Source organism: Schistocerca nitens, chromosome 2 (assembly GCF_023898315.1).
Source record: "Schistocerca nitens isolate TAMUIC-IGC-003100 chromosome 2, iqSchNite1.1, whole genome shotgun sequence".
NCBI lineage: Eukaryota > Metazoa > Arthropoda > Insecta > Orthoptera > Acrididae > Schistocerca > Schistocerca nitens.
The window spans coordinates 810,763,377-810,781,195 of NC_064615.1; the positions used below are offsets into that span (position 1 = coordinate 810,763,377).

Genomic DNA, 17,819 nt, shown 5'->3' on the forward strand with positions numbered 1-17,819 from the left:
ACTATTAGGTTTAGCGCCTGTGGAAGACGACGATACGACAACCATCTGCTGCAAGAAAAGTTGTAGTGGTATATGGAAGAGTATAATACATCCTTCTGCATTCTGGCTGCTCGCTACTGTGCTGGCATCTGTGTTATATTGGAGTCAAATGATGAAATTACCCGCTACTTTACGTACCTTACCATTAATTGTTTACTGTATCTCAGTAATCATATCAGATGGAAAGCTAGTGTTGATTTTTGTTACATGCACTATAACTAGACTAGCACATATACGATCCTTCATTAAAGAGCTCAAGTTTGTAAATGACCACGTTCCTGTGAAGCTGCCAATTTATGGTAAAGTTACTGTTGGTCTTGCGATCGTCATTAACGTTGTGCTAATGAGTGGAGTTATATTTAGTTTAAGATCAGCTCCTGCAGGAATGTTTGCGTTATTACATATTGTTTTCCGATGGTTTATAGACTCAATTGTAACCCATCAGTTCGTTCTGATGGCCCTGGAGCTGTGGGTGAGATTGAGGAGTCTTAATACATGCCTTTTGGAGATGGTGCTCCGTTCCGACCTTCGGGTTTTGCTAGTAGCGCCACAGGAGGCTATAACGACAGGAAGGTTGAGCCATCTGTTGGAGGCGTTCGTGGCGTTAGGGCGCGCAGCCGAGTTCCTGGAGGAACACTTTGGTTTACTAGTAGCCACTGACATCGCACAGTGTGTGATCGGCGCCACCTGTAGTGCGTACGAGTTACTTATCGTCATTTCGGGATTATCCTCTACGGAGATACTAATATACAATAAATCAGTAAGTACGTCGGTGCTGTGGCTCGCCTACCACTGCCTCAAGCTGGTTGCCATAGCGTTGTCCTGTGCCGCATTCGAGAACGCGGCGAGGCGTACCGGCGTGATCCTCCGGAGGTCACCAGTGCTGCGCTCTTCGTTCGCTGGCGAAGTGGAAGCCTTCCTGCGTGTGACGTCGCAGGACTCGCTTCTGCGCTTCACAGCTGCAGGATTCATCGAAGTCGACCGACGTCTGCTGGTTTCAGCACTTGCTGTTGTCATAACATATCTTGTTATTATTGGTCAGTCTGCACTTAACTAAATAAGATTTACAATTTAGCCGACTGGCTGTATTATTCTTACCACTGATTGCAACTTTTATCTTCTATATTTCAGAACGGTTATCAGAAGGAGTATTCTCGATTCCTATTTGAATGTATTTGGTTGTGATTTTGTGAGTTTTAAATCAGCAAAAATGAAGAGTAATCTGGTTTCTAGTGTGTTTGTATCTAGTTGAGATGAATCGCTCTGACTTTACACTGAGTCACTGGTCATTTTTCGTTAATTTTGAGTAACAATATGTGATATGACTCCAACTATGTTCTTCATAAACATAATAATGAAGCAAAGTGTTGCCCTGGTTGAGAGAGTAGAGTTAAGGAGGAGCAGTGTTTTGTTTATTCAGTCAGACAAACTGGCGTAGTTGTTCTGCAGTTTTCTTCAGTGTACTAGAAAGAGGGGTGTGATGTACACACCTACTTTCTTGGGACAGAATGACCCATCCTGAGATTCTTATGACCTCATCGGCCTCAGGAAATCAAACCCTAATGATTTGTATTCTTTAGAAGTGTACCGCGAATTATTTAATCAGTACATAGTTATCCATCGGCCAGGAGCAGTAACAAATTCCTCCCATAGAAAACATTTCTTAATATGTACATACTGAAGATAGCTTCATGAAGAACATCAGAACTCACCTTCTTACTACTGTGCTGAGTAACTAACTCTAACCCTGGAATGTTCTTGAGACACGTTCTTTATTGAAACACAACAGTTTCCATCGAACTCAATGCTCCAACAGATCCTATAGTTAGATAGTTCACCAAGAAGTAGCTGATACCATCTGAAGTGTCAAAAAGTGGGGTCTGTGTGGTTTTTGACGCAGAAGACGTTCTTTATTTAACATTTTGTGTTTTGAGTACAAAACGAAAATTGTTATTAATGTATGTTTAGCCAGATGGGGAACTGGAATGAAAATACCATTGCAGGTGAATTAATTCAGAATTCTGGATCTGGCATCAACCATGGAAGTCAAAATTTGCAGCAATGGCAGTAGTAACATCAAGGACTATGCAGCATCTAGTTTGAATCAGTGTTAAAATTTTTTATAATGCCCTTGTTTCTCTTTCAGTCAAATGACTGACCACATTATTCTTACTGTATGTCGCAGCAGTTCAGTCACATGTGTTTCTATTATTGCATTTATGATAACTGCTTTTGGGTGGTGGCTGGCACACTTCTCCTCTTTGCTGCACTATAACACGAATTCTGCAGTTTTCGTTGAGGGTCTGGTATTAGCTATCTGAATTCTTCTGGCTTTCTGTTTTATTTGTGTGCATAACTTAATCCATAACTCAGTGTTGGCACCACCATTATATTACAGAACTAATAAAATTGCATCACACTTCTGTTCCAAAAGATCGTATTTATTGTGTAAAATATGGTATTTTTAAACTTTTGTGCTAATGACATTACTGGCTGTACTAGTGATGTAACAAAATGACAATTGAAATACATTTATAGTACACCTGACACAGTTTATTATCTATCAGAGAAGTTTTTCAATTATAAACCTTTCCTAATTTAATATTTCTGTTCACCATCTTTTAGTTTGTTCTGTTACTTAGGTAAAATCACCTGATAATCTACACAGATCATCACATTTAGCGTAATGTCACTATTGTTAACATATTATTATATATTTCTTAATCATTAACTTATAAAGTTACTGTAAGACCAACATAATAACTCATGCCTTTCATCACCATTCATTGCTGAAATGCTTGTGTATGTTATTATAATCTAGTTACGTTTCAGAAGATTTTTGTCACCATGTCACCATGTAGACAATTTAATTAATGTAAACTCTGAAAGATTAAACTAATAAATGTTATTCAATTTTGAGAAACTACTCATATCCCCTACTACTTTATTTAGGTTTGTACTAAAATAATAACTCAGTTTTGAATTTTATTGTTTCTATTTTCTTAAAATAATTTTTCTGTCAGAAGTTGGCTCTTCCAATACCATTTACCCTTTGTTACTTTTAAGGATATTGACTACCACCCCTTTTTCCTACTCTATTTATTTGCAAATTTTCTCTTTATAACTTTTGAAACAATAATTAACTGATAGACAACTGTGTAAATGATAATAGGCATATTTGTCACAAGTTACATTTTTAAAATGGTTATTTTATTTTAATTTGTACTGAAATAAATTGTTCTATTTTAGATACCAGATGAATATGAATCCTATTCCTGTTGCTATTCTTATTGTAAGAGTTTTGCAAGGAAAAAGGCATGATTTTATATATTCAGATTTAGTGCCAATAAGAAACCAGACCTATGAAATGTTTCATTTGTGTCATTATATTATGTTCCTAATACAAGTTATTCCTTTCATGTTTTATCAATAAATTAGGTAAAAATTTTCATATTGTGATACTTATACCTATCCTGAAAATATCCAACAATGCGCAGTTCGGTTCAGATAGTTTGGTGTTTGTTTTTAAATCCATAACTTCCCCTGGTAATCACGGAAACGTCAGCAGCTTATAACGAACCAGTTATCTACCCCAACACTTAGCGCACAGGGAATGCCTGTAAAGAAAAATTAAGTCTTAAATCCGGTGAACCCAGGCTCTGCCAGCTGTGTGGATCCCAGCCACATTGATTGTTACACATCAGAAGAACAGCTGTCTTTAGTGTAGCTAAAATATGTCAGTGAGTAAGGGGCAACTCTGCTTTAGCCCAAACAACAGTCTGTTCCCTGTAGAAAAGAATTTATTACGTGGATTACCATACACAATTGGATTCAGGATGCAGAAATGGTAATTCTATATAAGCTACAGAAATCACATAGCAAAATAAACACAAGAAAAATAATGATTAAGGTCACTAGAAACTTAATACCGAAAGTCTGCTAAAAGTATTTCAAATGACTTTGCTATAAAAATCAAAACTGTATACTGCAACAGTATAAACTAAACTACTGTGGCTGGGCAATAATAATTACCTGACAGATCACTCTCCAAATTTTAACCTTGTGTACTCCACTAGGGAGAAATCCAGAACAAATTTGACTGACACAGATTTTCGTGAATCAACAAAGTGTTCACAGAAAAATATGTCTGTCAGCGTCAGTGCAGATCATTAAGTGCTTCATGCAACACATGACACCTGCAGAGAGTGAATGGGCACAAATTGTACCTATTTGGTCGCCAACTTCTCCCCCCCCCCTCCCCTGTACTGCAGCCTCGATTGTTTCGATGACTGGTATCTGCCCATGGGCATACTTGTTACTGTCCATCATCACATACATACACACATACATTAATCCTTGTTCCATAGATCATGAATACAACATTTTGTAGTGATGTGGAACGTGTCACTTTAATGTAAGTTTTCTTTACACAAAATTATTAATTATTATTTTTTTTTACAGTTACTACATCATATCTAAGAATTCATCTATTGAATAGAAGTTGTCATTCAGAGATTCTTTGAATTTGCTTTTAAATGTTGGTTGGTTATCTGTAACTCTTTTAATACTATTTGGCAAATGACCAAAGATTTTTGTGGCAGCATAATTCACTCTTTTCTGTGCCAAAGTGAGATTTAATCCAGAATAGTAAATATCATCCTTTCTTCTAGTGTTGTAGCTATGCACTTCGGTGTTATTTTTGATTTGGGATTGGTTATTAATGAAAAATTTCATAAGTGAATATATGTATGGCTTAGGTACTGTGACTATCCTGAGTTCCTTAAATAAATGTCTGCAAGGTATCTTGGGTGGGCTCCAGCTATTATTCTGATTACACACTTTTGTGCAATGAATACTTTCTCTCTTACTGACGAATTGCCCCAGAATATGACGCCATATGAAAGCAGTGAATGAAAATAGGCATAGTAGGCTAATTTACTGATATGTTTATCACCAAAATTTGTAATAAGCCTAATAGCATAAGTAGCTGGGCCTAAACGTTTCAGCAGATCATCGATGTGTTTCTTCCAATTCAATTTCTCATCAATGTACACACCCAGAAATTTTGAGCTACCTTGGCAACAGACTTCGTTCATAGTCTATGTTTATAAATGGTGTTATGCCATTTACTGTGCAGAATTGTATAAACTGTTTTCTCAAAATTTAGTGAGAGTCCATTTGTAGAGAACCACTTAATAATTTTCTGAAAGACTTTATTTGCAATTTCCTCAGCTGATTCTTGCTTCGTGGGTGTATTACTATACTTGTATCATCAGCAAAAAGAACTAACTTTGCATCTTCATGAATATAGAGTGGCAAGTCATTAATACATATTAACAACAATAAGGGACCCAAGACTAAACCTTGTGAGACACCGTTCTTGATACCTCCCCAGTTAGAGAACTCTGCTGGTTTTTGTAAACTATTTGTACTGTTAATTTCAACCTTCTGCATTATTACTGTAAGGTATGAATTAAACCATTTGTTCATTGTCCCATTCATACCACAATACTTAAGATTATCTAGAAGAATTTCATGATTCACACAATCAAAAGCCTTTGAGAGAACACAAAATATCCCAATGAGTGATGTTTGGTTATTCATTGCATTTAATATTTGATCAGTGAAAGTATATATAGCATTTTCTGTTGAAAAGCCTTTCTGAAAATCAAATTGATATTTTGTTAGTATTTCATTTTTACAAATACTTGATGCTACCCTTGAATACATTACTTTTTCAAGAATTTTGGATAAAGCTGTCAGAAGTGAGATTGGGCAGTAGTTGTTAGCATCAGATCTATCCCCTTTTTTATGCAATGGTTTAACAATAGCATATTTCAGTCTATCTGGAAAAATTCTCTGTTTCAGTGAGCTACTACATATGTGGATGAAAATCCTACTTATTTGTTGGGAAAAAGCTTTTAGTACTCTGTTGGAAATGCCATCAATTCCGTGTGAGCTTTTACTTTTGAGTGAATTTATTAAATTTATTATTTTCCTATTTCAGAAAGAGAGGTGTTGAATTTCAATTTTATCAAATTTCGTAAGTACTGCCTCTTCCATACACTGCCTTGCATTTTCTAATGAATAGCTGGAACCTATTTTCTCTACAACACTTAAAAAAATGATTATTAAAAATGTTTTCTACTTCTGACTTCTTCTTAACAAACTTTTCATTGTGTTTGATAGAAATACAGTCTTCCTGTGCACTTGGCTGCCCTGTTTCCCTTTTCACAACATTCCAAATTGTTTTAATTTTATTATCAGATGTGCTAATCTCAGACGTAATGCACATACTTCTACACTTTTTAATAACTTTTCTTAATAGAGTGCAGTAGCTTTGATAATGTTTCATTGATTCGAGTTCATTAGTCCTCCTATAACACCCCCCTGCTTCCCGGGATTTGCGAAATTACAAGTTGACAATGACCGTGAATTATGAATTTTGACCCGCATTGGGATAAGGCATCCGAATCCAAAGTAAATAATGATTATTCCGCGGGAAACAGGAGACGTTATAACTTGATCATTATTGAATGAATAATTTCGTTCAATAACGATATGTAAATGAAATAATGGAAATAATTTCGAAATAAAATTTGCTAGTGGAAATTTTGCCGAAAGAAATGATTAAGTTGTAAAGGCAATTAAAAAATCGGTCGCCAGCTCAACTGATGAGCGACAGTACTGTTAAGTACGTGAATAATTGTGTCAAAAATAAAGTTTACCTGTTTGTAGCGCAGTAGGTGGAACGGGAACTTTTACGTAAGTGCTGTGTCAGGCTCAGTAGTCATATAAAACAATGTCATAACAATCTAACTACACTTCCAGATACGCCGACCATTACTTTCCCGTCGTACTTAGATCCACACACTAGCCGTTAGATGTAACACAGCTAGGACTAGCAGCACTCGACTGTACTTCTTACTCCGAGCATTGAGTTACTGCTACTACTACCCGCTGGCGCGCTACCGCGCCCAAGATATTTTTATACCTTTAGTAAGCCACTGCTTTTTACATGGTTTCTTCACTGTTTTCTTAGGGAAACTGTTTTCAAATATACTTACAAAGGAATCATGAAATATGTTAAATTTTAAATTAGCATCATGTTCCCTGTACACCTCATTCCAGTCTAACTGTTGCAAGCTTTCCCCAAAATTTTGAAGTGTTAAATCGTTAACGGAACACACTATTTTGGAGGACTGTTTCGCATTATTGTATGGAGCTATATCATGTACTGTAACCAGCAGTGCATCGTGATCAGACACACCATTCTTAACAGGAAAAGTTTTTATTTGATTGAATTTATCTTGGTCTCTGAAAACGTTATCCATCAGTGTGCTGCTTTCCAGTACCACCGGAGTAGGAAAATCAATAACTGATGTGAAATTGAAAGAACCAAGTAATACTTCAAGGTCAAGCTTTCTATCTGACTCTTTCCGAAAATATACTTTGAAATCCCCACAAACAATAATTTGCTTTCCTTTGTCTGACAGGTAGCACAACAAAGGATCCAAATTTTTCAAAAATAGTTGAAAATTTCTCAATGGGGACCTATACACGGCTACAGCTATACAGTGACTTTATTTATTTTAAGCTCACATGAACATGCTTCTATGTGTTGCTCTACGTAAAATTTTTTAATTTCCAAATTTTTCACACTGTCACTGATTTTAACATATATGGCAACTACTCCTCTTTTCATAGTGTGTCTGCTTACATGTGCTGAAAGGTTATACCCACCTACATTTACCATTTCCATACCTGTCGATATATGATGTTCAGACAGGCATAGTATATCTATTCCACCTTCATTTTCTAAATCTTCTATACAAACAAGGAGCTCATCTACTTTGTTTCTTAATCCCCTGATATTCTGACACAGTATATCAACATTATTTTTTACTGTGATTTTATGTGAATCTTATGACATACATTATTTTTCACTGTACTGTTATGAGAATCTTGTGATATTTTCACATCACTAGTACCTGCCTGTCTGAACTTTTCATTGAGCTTAATTTCAATGAATGTAGGATCATTGGATACTGATCTTAGCTTACTCGACCAATAAGAATCCCCAAGACAAACTCTTGGATATGCTCGATTCTTCCTGACCAACCAGGGTTAGAGATTTCCTCCACGAGGCCAAGTTCTCAGCATGGGAATCACACGCACTGTCCAGGGTAGTATGACTTGTTTCTACTGTTTACAGAAGGCCCATGGTGCTACATTTTATGCTTTCCTCTTTCAAAACCCCATTGCCCACTAACGTGCCTCCCTGCTGCAAGGGTCGCTCTGCTGTAGCTCGCTGAGTGTATTTCCTTGTTGTACTTCTGAGTTGCTAATCGACAAACCTCTTTCACTTCAGTTTCTCTTTGCTACCAAAATATCACGTATATGCTAGTGAGGTAGGAATTGTTAATATCGTGAACATATAAGACACATATGTCCCTATTACGCTTTGTACTATGTAAATTACCTAAATGCCTTCAATTTATGGCTTGTAACATATCAAACAAATTATCTTACCGAGTAGGATCGATCTAACGAAGAAATTAACATGTTATATGGTAAAAATTATGCTGCCTTATGTTTCCTTCCCCTTCTGAGTTAATTTTGTGCTGGGGTCAGTTAATGTTCGAGGCATTCACTAACACCATACAAAACTACATAGAAGTTCTCAATATAAAAATTCGATTCTCACAAGGAATATCATCAATATTTCTAGCTACCTTAAAAGTAGACTTAATGTAATCTCATAACACAAAATTTTTTAACTCTCATTTAATTTTCTCTCAGGTGCTATTTTGAAATATTCTTTTTATTGAGTTTGTATGAAGAGTTATTTATCACTAAATTACCAATTGAAATCACTTTTACTTCTGTGCCAGTGGAAAATATTATATTAAATCATCTTTGAAATTTACTATTTAAATCACTGTCAAGAATTTAACACCATAAGGAGGATTTATTAATGGATACCACTTGTGTTAATTAAGTGTGATGATGGTAGTGAGTGAAGGTAAGTAAGCTTTCTCTTAGCCTACTACCTTAAAGGTCCTCTACGAGGTCTATCCTGATTACTGCTATACAGGGTGGTCCACTGATCGTGAGCAGGGCAAATATCTCACGAAATAAGCGGCAAAGAACGAAACTTGTATAGCTTGAAGTGGGAAACCAGATGGCGCTATGGTTGGCCTGCTAGTTGGCGCTGCCATAGGTCAAATGGATATCAAGTGCGTTTTATTTAAATAGGAACCCCCATTTTTTATTACATATTCCTGTAGTATGTAAAGAAATATGAATGTTTTAGTTGGACCATTTTTTTCGCTTTGTGATAGATGGCGCTGTAATAGTCACAAACATATGGGTCTCAGTTTTAGACGAACAGTTAGTAACAGGTAGGTTTTTTAAATTAAAATACAGAACTTTTGTACGTTTGAACATTTTATTACGGTTGTTCCAATGTGATACGTGTACCTTTGTGAACTTATCATTTCTGAGAACGCATGCTGTTACAGCGTGATTACCTGTAAATACCACATTAATGCAATAAATGCTCAAAATGATGTCCGCCAACCTCAATGCATTTCGCAATACGTGTAACGACGTTCCTCTCAAAAGCGAGTAGTTCGCCTTCCGTAATGTTCGCACATGCACTGACAATGCGCTGACGCAAATTGTTAGGCGTTGTCGGTGGATCACGATAGAAAATATCCTTCAACTTTCCCCACAGAAAGAAATCCGGGGACGTCAGATCCGGTGAACGTGCGGGCCATGGTATGGTGCTTCGACGACCAATCCATCTGTCATGAAATATGCTATTCAATACTGCTTTAACGCGAGCTATGTGCCGGACATTCATCATGTTGGAAGTACATCACCATTCTGTCATGGAGAAACATCTTGTAGTAACATCGTAGAACATTACGTAGGAAATTAGCATACATTGCACCATTTAGGTAGCCATCGATAAAATGGGGGCCAATTATCCTTCCTCCCATAGTGCCGCCCCATACATTAACCCACGAAGGTCGCTGATGTTCCACCTGTCGCAGTCATCGTGGATTTTCCGTTGCCGAATAGTGCATATTATGCCAGTTTACGTTAACGCTGTTGGTGAATGACGCTTCGTCGCTAAATAGAACGCGTGCAAAAAATCTGTCATCGTCCCGTAATTTCTCTTGTGCTCAGTGGCAGGACTGTACACTACGTTCAAAGTCGTCGCCATGCAATTCCTGGTGCATAAAAATATGTTACTGGTGCAATCGATGTTGATAGCAGTCTCAACACCGACGTTTTTGAGATTCCCGATTCTCGCGCAATTTGTCTGCTACTGATGTGCGGATTAGCCGCGACAGCAGCTAAAACATCTACTTGGGAATCATCATTTGTAGCAGGTCGTTGTTGACGTTTCACATGTGGCTGAACACTTCCTGTTTCCTTAAATAACCTAAGTATCCAGCGAACGGTCCGGACACTTGGATGATGTCCAGGATACCGAGCAGCATACATAGCAAACGCCCGTTTGGCGTTTTGATCACAATAGCCATACATAAACACGATATCGACCTTTTCCACAATTGATAAACGGTCCATTTTAACACGGGTAATGTATCACGAAGCAAATACCGTCCGCACTGGAGGAATGTTACGTGATACCACGTACTTATACGTTTGTGACTATTACAGCGCCATCTATCACAAAGCGAAAAAAGTGGTCCAACTAAAACATTCATATTTCTTTACGTACTACACGAATATGTAATAAAAAATGGGGGTTCCTATTAAAAAAAACCGACTTGATATCCGTTTGACCTATGGCAGCTCCATCTAGCGGGCCAACCATAGCACCACCTGGTTTCCCCCTTCAAGCTAGACGAGTTTCGTTCTTTGTAGTTTTCTCGTTTGATGCTTATTTCGTGAGATATTTGGCCCGGTCACTATCAATGGACTACCCTGTAGAATCTATCCTTCATTCAATGCAACATATACAATTTTACACTTCTTTAAACATTTAAAATATTCAGTTGTCGCATTAATGTGATACTCTTGTTAAGGAATATCAAATATTTACGAAACTCATTATGCCAATTATTAATACATATAAACCTAAAATACATACCGAGTACATACCGTTTAGTAATTTATAAAAATATGGGATCACATGAATTCAACTTATGTAGTTTAGAAATATTGTAAACGACAGTAAAAAACGTCACAGTATTTCTGTAGGAATCCAACGATAACTGTTTTGATGATACACTATGACACAACGTTCTCAAATATTTCTTAGCCGTTTCTTCATCAATGCGACACTGTAGTCTACAGAACATGGTGGGTGATGACATGTGGATGAATGATTCAGCGATGGTGATGGCTTAGAGTGAGTACCATGAGAGTGTGATGTTTGGTCTCCTTATACAGTCCCATGACTGGTAAGGTTTAGTAGGAGACTAGGTTAGCAGAGCATTGGTGTGCTGTGTACATCACTCATACATGTATGGTAGTGTCAACTCATAGTAGCTGTAATAATTCCATATTGGCATTACTTGTATCGGACCCTGCTGTATTAACTCCCAAGATGTTAATGTGCTGTCAGCGTTGATGTAACACCCAACTGAATTGTTCCAGGGGTGTCTAGTGATCTTGATTTCATACTAATGATTAAAAATGTAAGGGTAGGATATGGGTAGGTAAACTCCCGATGCTTCTAGCCCATTTTCTCTCTTCCCCCTTCTTCTAAATCATCTCTTCTACATTTTCTGATTCTTCCCTTCTTCTTATCTGTTACTTTTTTCTTCTTTGGCTGGGATATGGAAAATGGAATTTGTGTGTTTAGTTTGATAGGATGTAGTTTATATGATTTGAAGATATGTAATTTGGCGATTACAGGATTTGTTTTAGCACATTCACTCCAAGTACATTTTCCAGTATTCTGTTTCACACTTCTCCTACATGGTACTGACACCGAATTCCATGCTTCTTCCTGATAGGTTTGTTTCACATAAGCGCTCTCCCGTCGTAAAATTCGCCACTGGCGTCCAGTTTTCTTAATAGCTTTATGGCCCCAAGCTGCCTCGCTGAACGGGTAAATGCCGCAAAACGGATCCTCTAAAATTTCTTTTGCCGATCCAGCATCTACCATTCAACTTGTTCCGTCTCTGCAGTTGAATACCTCTGGTATCTGCTCTGTGCCATTCCTCATATTCTCCGTTACAGTAACAACAAGAGCAATACTTACGAACTCCTTTCCACTCATTCTTCCTACCTCTCTCCATCGCCATATGTGAGGCCATCTCTTATTCTGTTAAAAGTTCAAGTTGCCCCTGGATCGTCATCGAATATTGACATTGTGTTGTGGTGATCATCGTCTGCTCGTGTTTACAAAAATACATATTAATCCCACTTCTACATATCGCCCCTAAAACTTTACAATAGGCGTATAACTTTAAACGACCTTTTTTTCCAATAAAAAGACTCAATGTTAAGTTAAAAATATCGCTTCTTTGTACATCGTATCCAAGTTTCCTCAACTTTTAGGAAGAGTGCGAGTGTGGAATAATGGTGATGTACGTTGTGAAAGGTTATTCATAACATATAGTTAGTTCCTCATCTCTCTTTCTTTTCTGCTTCGCTTTTGATTCTAACACAAAGGGTTAATACATCATGCTTCGTAAAGTAACTGGTTTACTGATGCAGCTTTCTCTCTATGACATCGTTGCTGTTCTCAGTCAGCGTTCTTTTTTTCCCTGATGAATTCTGAAACAAAACTCATCGAAAAAAGATGTTTCCTTATAATTTAGATTTTTATACTCCTAAAGAGATATTTCAAAATTATAATTCAAATTATTCGAACACCTTTGTTTGCTTTATAGTACCTCTGATATCCTTGCCTCTTTACCTATGACAATATCATCTTTCCAAATCATGTCTGTGTCCATATGGAGACAATTATTCCATTTATGAAGATCCTTAATTATGAGTACTACTGGGGTGTCAGTTATCTCTGACCTGCAAATGAAAGATCTATTAATGTCATATGAAAAATTAAAACATCATTAATGTACTTCTCTTCAGTCAAATTCTTTATTGAGAGCTCGGAATACTACATTTTCAATCCTCATAAGCTTTCAAATTACTTACATGGTGCATACCCAGTAATTTCCGTCTTTGGGTTAATTGGTTACATGGCATTTGTGTGGACAACTCTATGATTCGCACTAGATCCTTACATGCTTCACAGAATTTGTGACGTTGTTGTTGTTTATTGGACAACTATTATGTTTTCACAAGGACCTTCTTTCCTATAGTAAATATCCGCTTAGTGGCAGTTTTGTCCACCATCTTCTCCATCTTTATGGTCCCACAGTTGTTTAGCGCCATCGCCACTAGATTCCAATGTTGATCTCTTGGAATTGGGAAAAATTTTATCTCCTCCCTTATGCTACCTGGGGTGATTTATTCTTTGGCACAGTAATTGGAGGAAGTAAATTGATCACCACTTTAAATTCATCTAAATATGTGTCCCATATGTTTTGCCTTTTACTACAATACAAACGACGCGGTGTCCCCAGCTCCTTCATTGAGCATTCTTCCAGAGTTGCACTCACTTTATATAAATGCCTAAGCCTATGTTTATGCAGTGTTGCATGCCAAAGTTTGGATCTATATCGTGGTCCATTATCTGACAGTATCTTGTCAACTATGTCAACTTGCTTCAAGAAATATTGCTTGAGAGCCTTACTAACACTGAATGCTGTCGCCTTTTTCAGAGCAGTACAGTGACATACAACTTAATTCTATTACCACAAAAACTATCATATGTCCCTTCTTTGTTCACAGCAAATGGCCCATCAAATCTGTTTTGTGAATGCCTTAATTTGTCTGGATTTATGGGAAACATGGGTGGCTTGGATTAAATTATCATGTGCTTAGCGGGCTGACGTTCGATACACTTGGCTACAACTTTTCTAGTTTGCCTCTCCATATTTGGAAAGTAACACGACTGTTTCAACTTTAAAAATCACTTTTCAGACCAAAGTGACCATTACTAAGATACCTATACCAAATGTATTTGTTAGTCAGCTCTTCTGGAATACACACTACCCATGAAGTGGTATCTACATTACATCAATGAAACAAGACCTCTTCCCTCAAAAGGTAATGTTGCCTAATTGACAAGAGTCTTTATTCTTCCATTCATGCTCTATCTCTGAAATCTCAGAACCTTTGTTTTGTTCCTCTGCTATTTGTTAAAATGCTGTGGTGATATAATTTAAATGGTACATTTTTCACATAACAGATCCTGAACTAAACCTTCTCATTACTTCTTCCCATGTTACTAGAAACACCTCATGTGGATCTTGAGAGGATATCTATCAAAAAGTCTACTGGCCCTGGGACAAAGGTTATCGAGAGGTCATAATTATTCTTATAGGATTGGTATACAACGTGCAATTGTACCATGTGTGAATTTAGCAGTTAGAAAGAACTCCAAGGCCTTATGATCTGGAAACACCCTTGTTTTCCTACCAAATAGAAAGTAACAACATCTTCGAAATCATCATACTACAGCGAACGTCTCCAACTCTCTAACGGAGTAAATTATTTCACTCTTCATCAGGACCGCCCGCAACTCGTGGTCGTGCGGTAGCGTTCTCGATTCCCACGCCCGGTTACCCGGGTTCGATTCCCGGCGCCGTCAGGGATTTTCTCTGCCTCGTGGTGGCTGGGTGTTGTGTGATGTCCTTAGGTTAGTTAGGTTTAAGTAGTTCTAAGTTCTAGGGGACTGATGACCATAGATGTTAAGTCCCGTAATGCTCAGAGCCATTTGAATCATTTGAGCCATCAGGACCCGACTTGCCAGTGTAATAATTTTATTAGTAATTTGTCCCTCCTGTTCACATTGTTGAAACAACGCTACCCCCAGTTCCTTTTCTGCTCTATCTTTTGCCATACAGAAAGCCTATGTCAGATCTGGGTGTATTAATGTGGATGGTTAAACAATACTACTTTTGAAACTTCCTGGCAGATTAAAACTTTGTCCCAGACCGAGACTCGAACTCGGGACCTTTGCCTTTTTCAGAAGGCAAAGGTCGCGAGTTCGAGTCTCGGTCCGGCACAAAGTTTTAATCTGCCAGGAAGTTTCGTATCAGCGCACACTCCGCTGCAGAGTGAAAATCTCATTCTGAATACTACTTTTAATATTTGCAATTCTTCATCTGCTTGCTGATGTCATGCACATGATGTATTTTTGCCTGCAAGAGCATGTAAGCGTGATGTCGCTAACGTGTCAATCCATATTAATCTTTTACAGCAGTTGACAAGTCCCAAGAACCCATGCAGTCGTTTTCTATTATATAACGATTCAAAATCCCTCATGAAGTTTGTCTGGATTTGGCTCTATCCTGTTTTCCAAAATAATGTGTCCCAAAAATTCCACTTGTTTTGTTCCAGATATGGATTTTGGAATATTCATTGTAACGCCACAATCCTTTAGAGTTTGGAGGAGTTTACCTAAGACCTCATTATACCGTTCCCAAGATAGCTCAGTGAGTAATATGTCATCCACATAGCATGTCAGCCTCTACTGTAACTCTTTGTTTGAGATAGTGCCTAAACCCCTTATAAACGCTGCAGATGATACATTGAGAGCAAATGGTGACCTTTTAAATTAAAAGCATTGTCTGAATGCTATAAATACCATGTGCTTCCAGCATTTTGGTGCTATCTCTATTTGCCAAAAGCTGTACCTCAGATCCAGGGAGAAAAAATCTTTGCACCATAAAATTTTTGTATAAACTCTTATAATTTCTCTGGCCATTCTGCCTGTATAGCTATTACTGTGTTTATTTGCCTAGAATCTAACATCGTTTTTGTCTACAATTTGTACAGGATTAATATATGGCGATGATACTGGCTCTATGAACCTATCTTCAATCATTTTATGTAGCTCAAGAATCACTTGTCGCCTATAGCTGAATGGTATGGTCTAGGGTGGAGCTCTGAACAGGTTATGTTCTTTCATCTCAAATTTACACTTAAAGTGCTTGATGGGCCGTGGCTGTGGTAAATATTTCTGCACTACTGTATGGTAGTCTTTGTAATTACACTTTCTCATGTACAGAGGTGTTATTTAATTCCTGTAATTTTTTATTTATCCCTTCATGAATTTCTTTTGTACGTCCATCATCCACAGAAACAGATTCATCTGTCCAAACATATCATGGATGTTTTTCCTCTGTCCCTTCCTCCACAATTTACATACTTAACTTGGCATTTCCCCCCAGAATCTCTTCAGGTTTAAGCTTTTCCTCATAGCAAACAGTTGTATTGTCTAAAGCCACATTAGTTTTAAGTACTGGAAGTTCTCTTTCAAACTTACAGGCATTGAACATTTGTTCAGAAAGGCAGTCACTTCATTACCAACTATCAACATTTCTATTTCCAATTTGAGCTTCAATTATATAGAGGGTCTATACAAGGGCGATGTACTTGAGGACAATATTATGGAAATGGAAGAGGATGTAGATGAAGATGAAATGGGAGTTATGATACTGCGTGAAGAGTTTGACAGAGCACTCAAAGACCTAAGCCGAAACAAGGCCCTGAGAGTAGACAACGTTCCATTAGAACTACTGACGGCCTTGGGAGAGCCAGTCCTGACAAAACTCTACCATCTGGGGGCAAGATGTATGAGACAGGCGAAATACCCTCAGGCTTCAAAAAGAATATAATATTTCCGATCCCAAAGAAAGCAGATGTTGACAGATGTGAAAATTACCGAAATATCAGTTTAATAAGTCACATCTGCAAAATACTAACGCGAATTCTTTACAGACGAATGGAAAAACTCGTAGAAGCCGACCTCGGTGAAGATCAGTTTGGATTACATAGAAATGTTGGAACACGTGAGGTAATACTGGCCTTACGACTTATCTTAGAAGAAAGAGTAAGTAAAGGCAAACCTACGTTTCTAGCATTTGTAGATTTAGAGAAAGCTTTTGACAATGTTGATTGGAAAACTATCTTTCAAATTCTAAAGGTGGCAGGGGTAAAATAGAGGGAGCGAAAGGCTATTTACAATTTGTACAGAAACCAGATGGCAGTTACAAGAGTCGAGGGGCACGGAAGGGAAGCAGTGGTTGGGAAAGGAGTGAGACAGAATTGTAGCCTCTCCCCGATGTTATTCAATCTGTATATTGAGCAAGTAGTAAAGAAAACAAATGAAAAATTCGGAGTGGGTATTAAAATCCATGGAGAAGAAATAAAAAGTTTGAGGTTCGCCGATGACATTGTAATTCTGTCAGAAACAGCAAAGGACTTGGAAGAGCAGTTGAACGGAATGGACAGTGTCTTGAAGGGAGGATATAAGATGAGCATCAACAAAAACAAAACTAGGATCATGGAATGTAGTCGAATTAAGTCTGGTGATGCTGAGGGAATTAGATTAGGAAATGAGACACTTAAAGTAGTAAAGGAGTTTTGCTATTTGGGGAGCAAAATAACTGATGATGGTCGAAGTAGAGAGGATATAAAATGTAGACTGGCAATGGCAAGGAAAGCGTTCCTGAAGAAGAGAAATTTGTTAACATCGAGTATAGATTTAAGTGTCAGGAAGTCGTTTCTGAAAGTATTTGTATGGGGTGTAGCCATGTACGGAAGTGAAACATGGACGATAAATAGTTTGGACTAGAAGAGAATAGAAGCTTTTGAAATGTGGTGCTACAGAAGAATGCTGAAGATTAGATGGGTAGATAACATAAGTAATGAGG

General features: G+C 37.6%; 1 protein-coding gene across 1 annotated transcript; it reads left to right on the top strand.

Moving 5' to 3' along the window:
- Positions 1–493: 493 nt before the first annotated feature.
- On the top strand, positions 494–1,096 carry LOC126235353 (gustatory and pheromone receptor 32a-like). The gene has a single exon (XM_049944076.1). It carries the CDS (start codon positions 494–496, stop codon positions 1,094–1,096), a length of 603 nt encoding a protein of 200 aa, XP_049800033.1.
- Positions 1,097–17,819: the final 16,723 nt, after the last annotated feature.

What these genes read in the sequence shown, in the direction of transcription:
- LOC126235353 (XM_049944076.1), top strand. Translation starts at nt 494, where the DNA reads ATGGCCCTGGAGCTGTGGGTGAGATTGAGGAGTCTTAATACATGCCTT.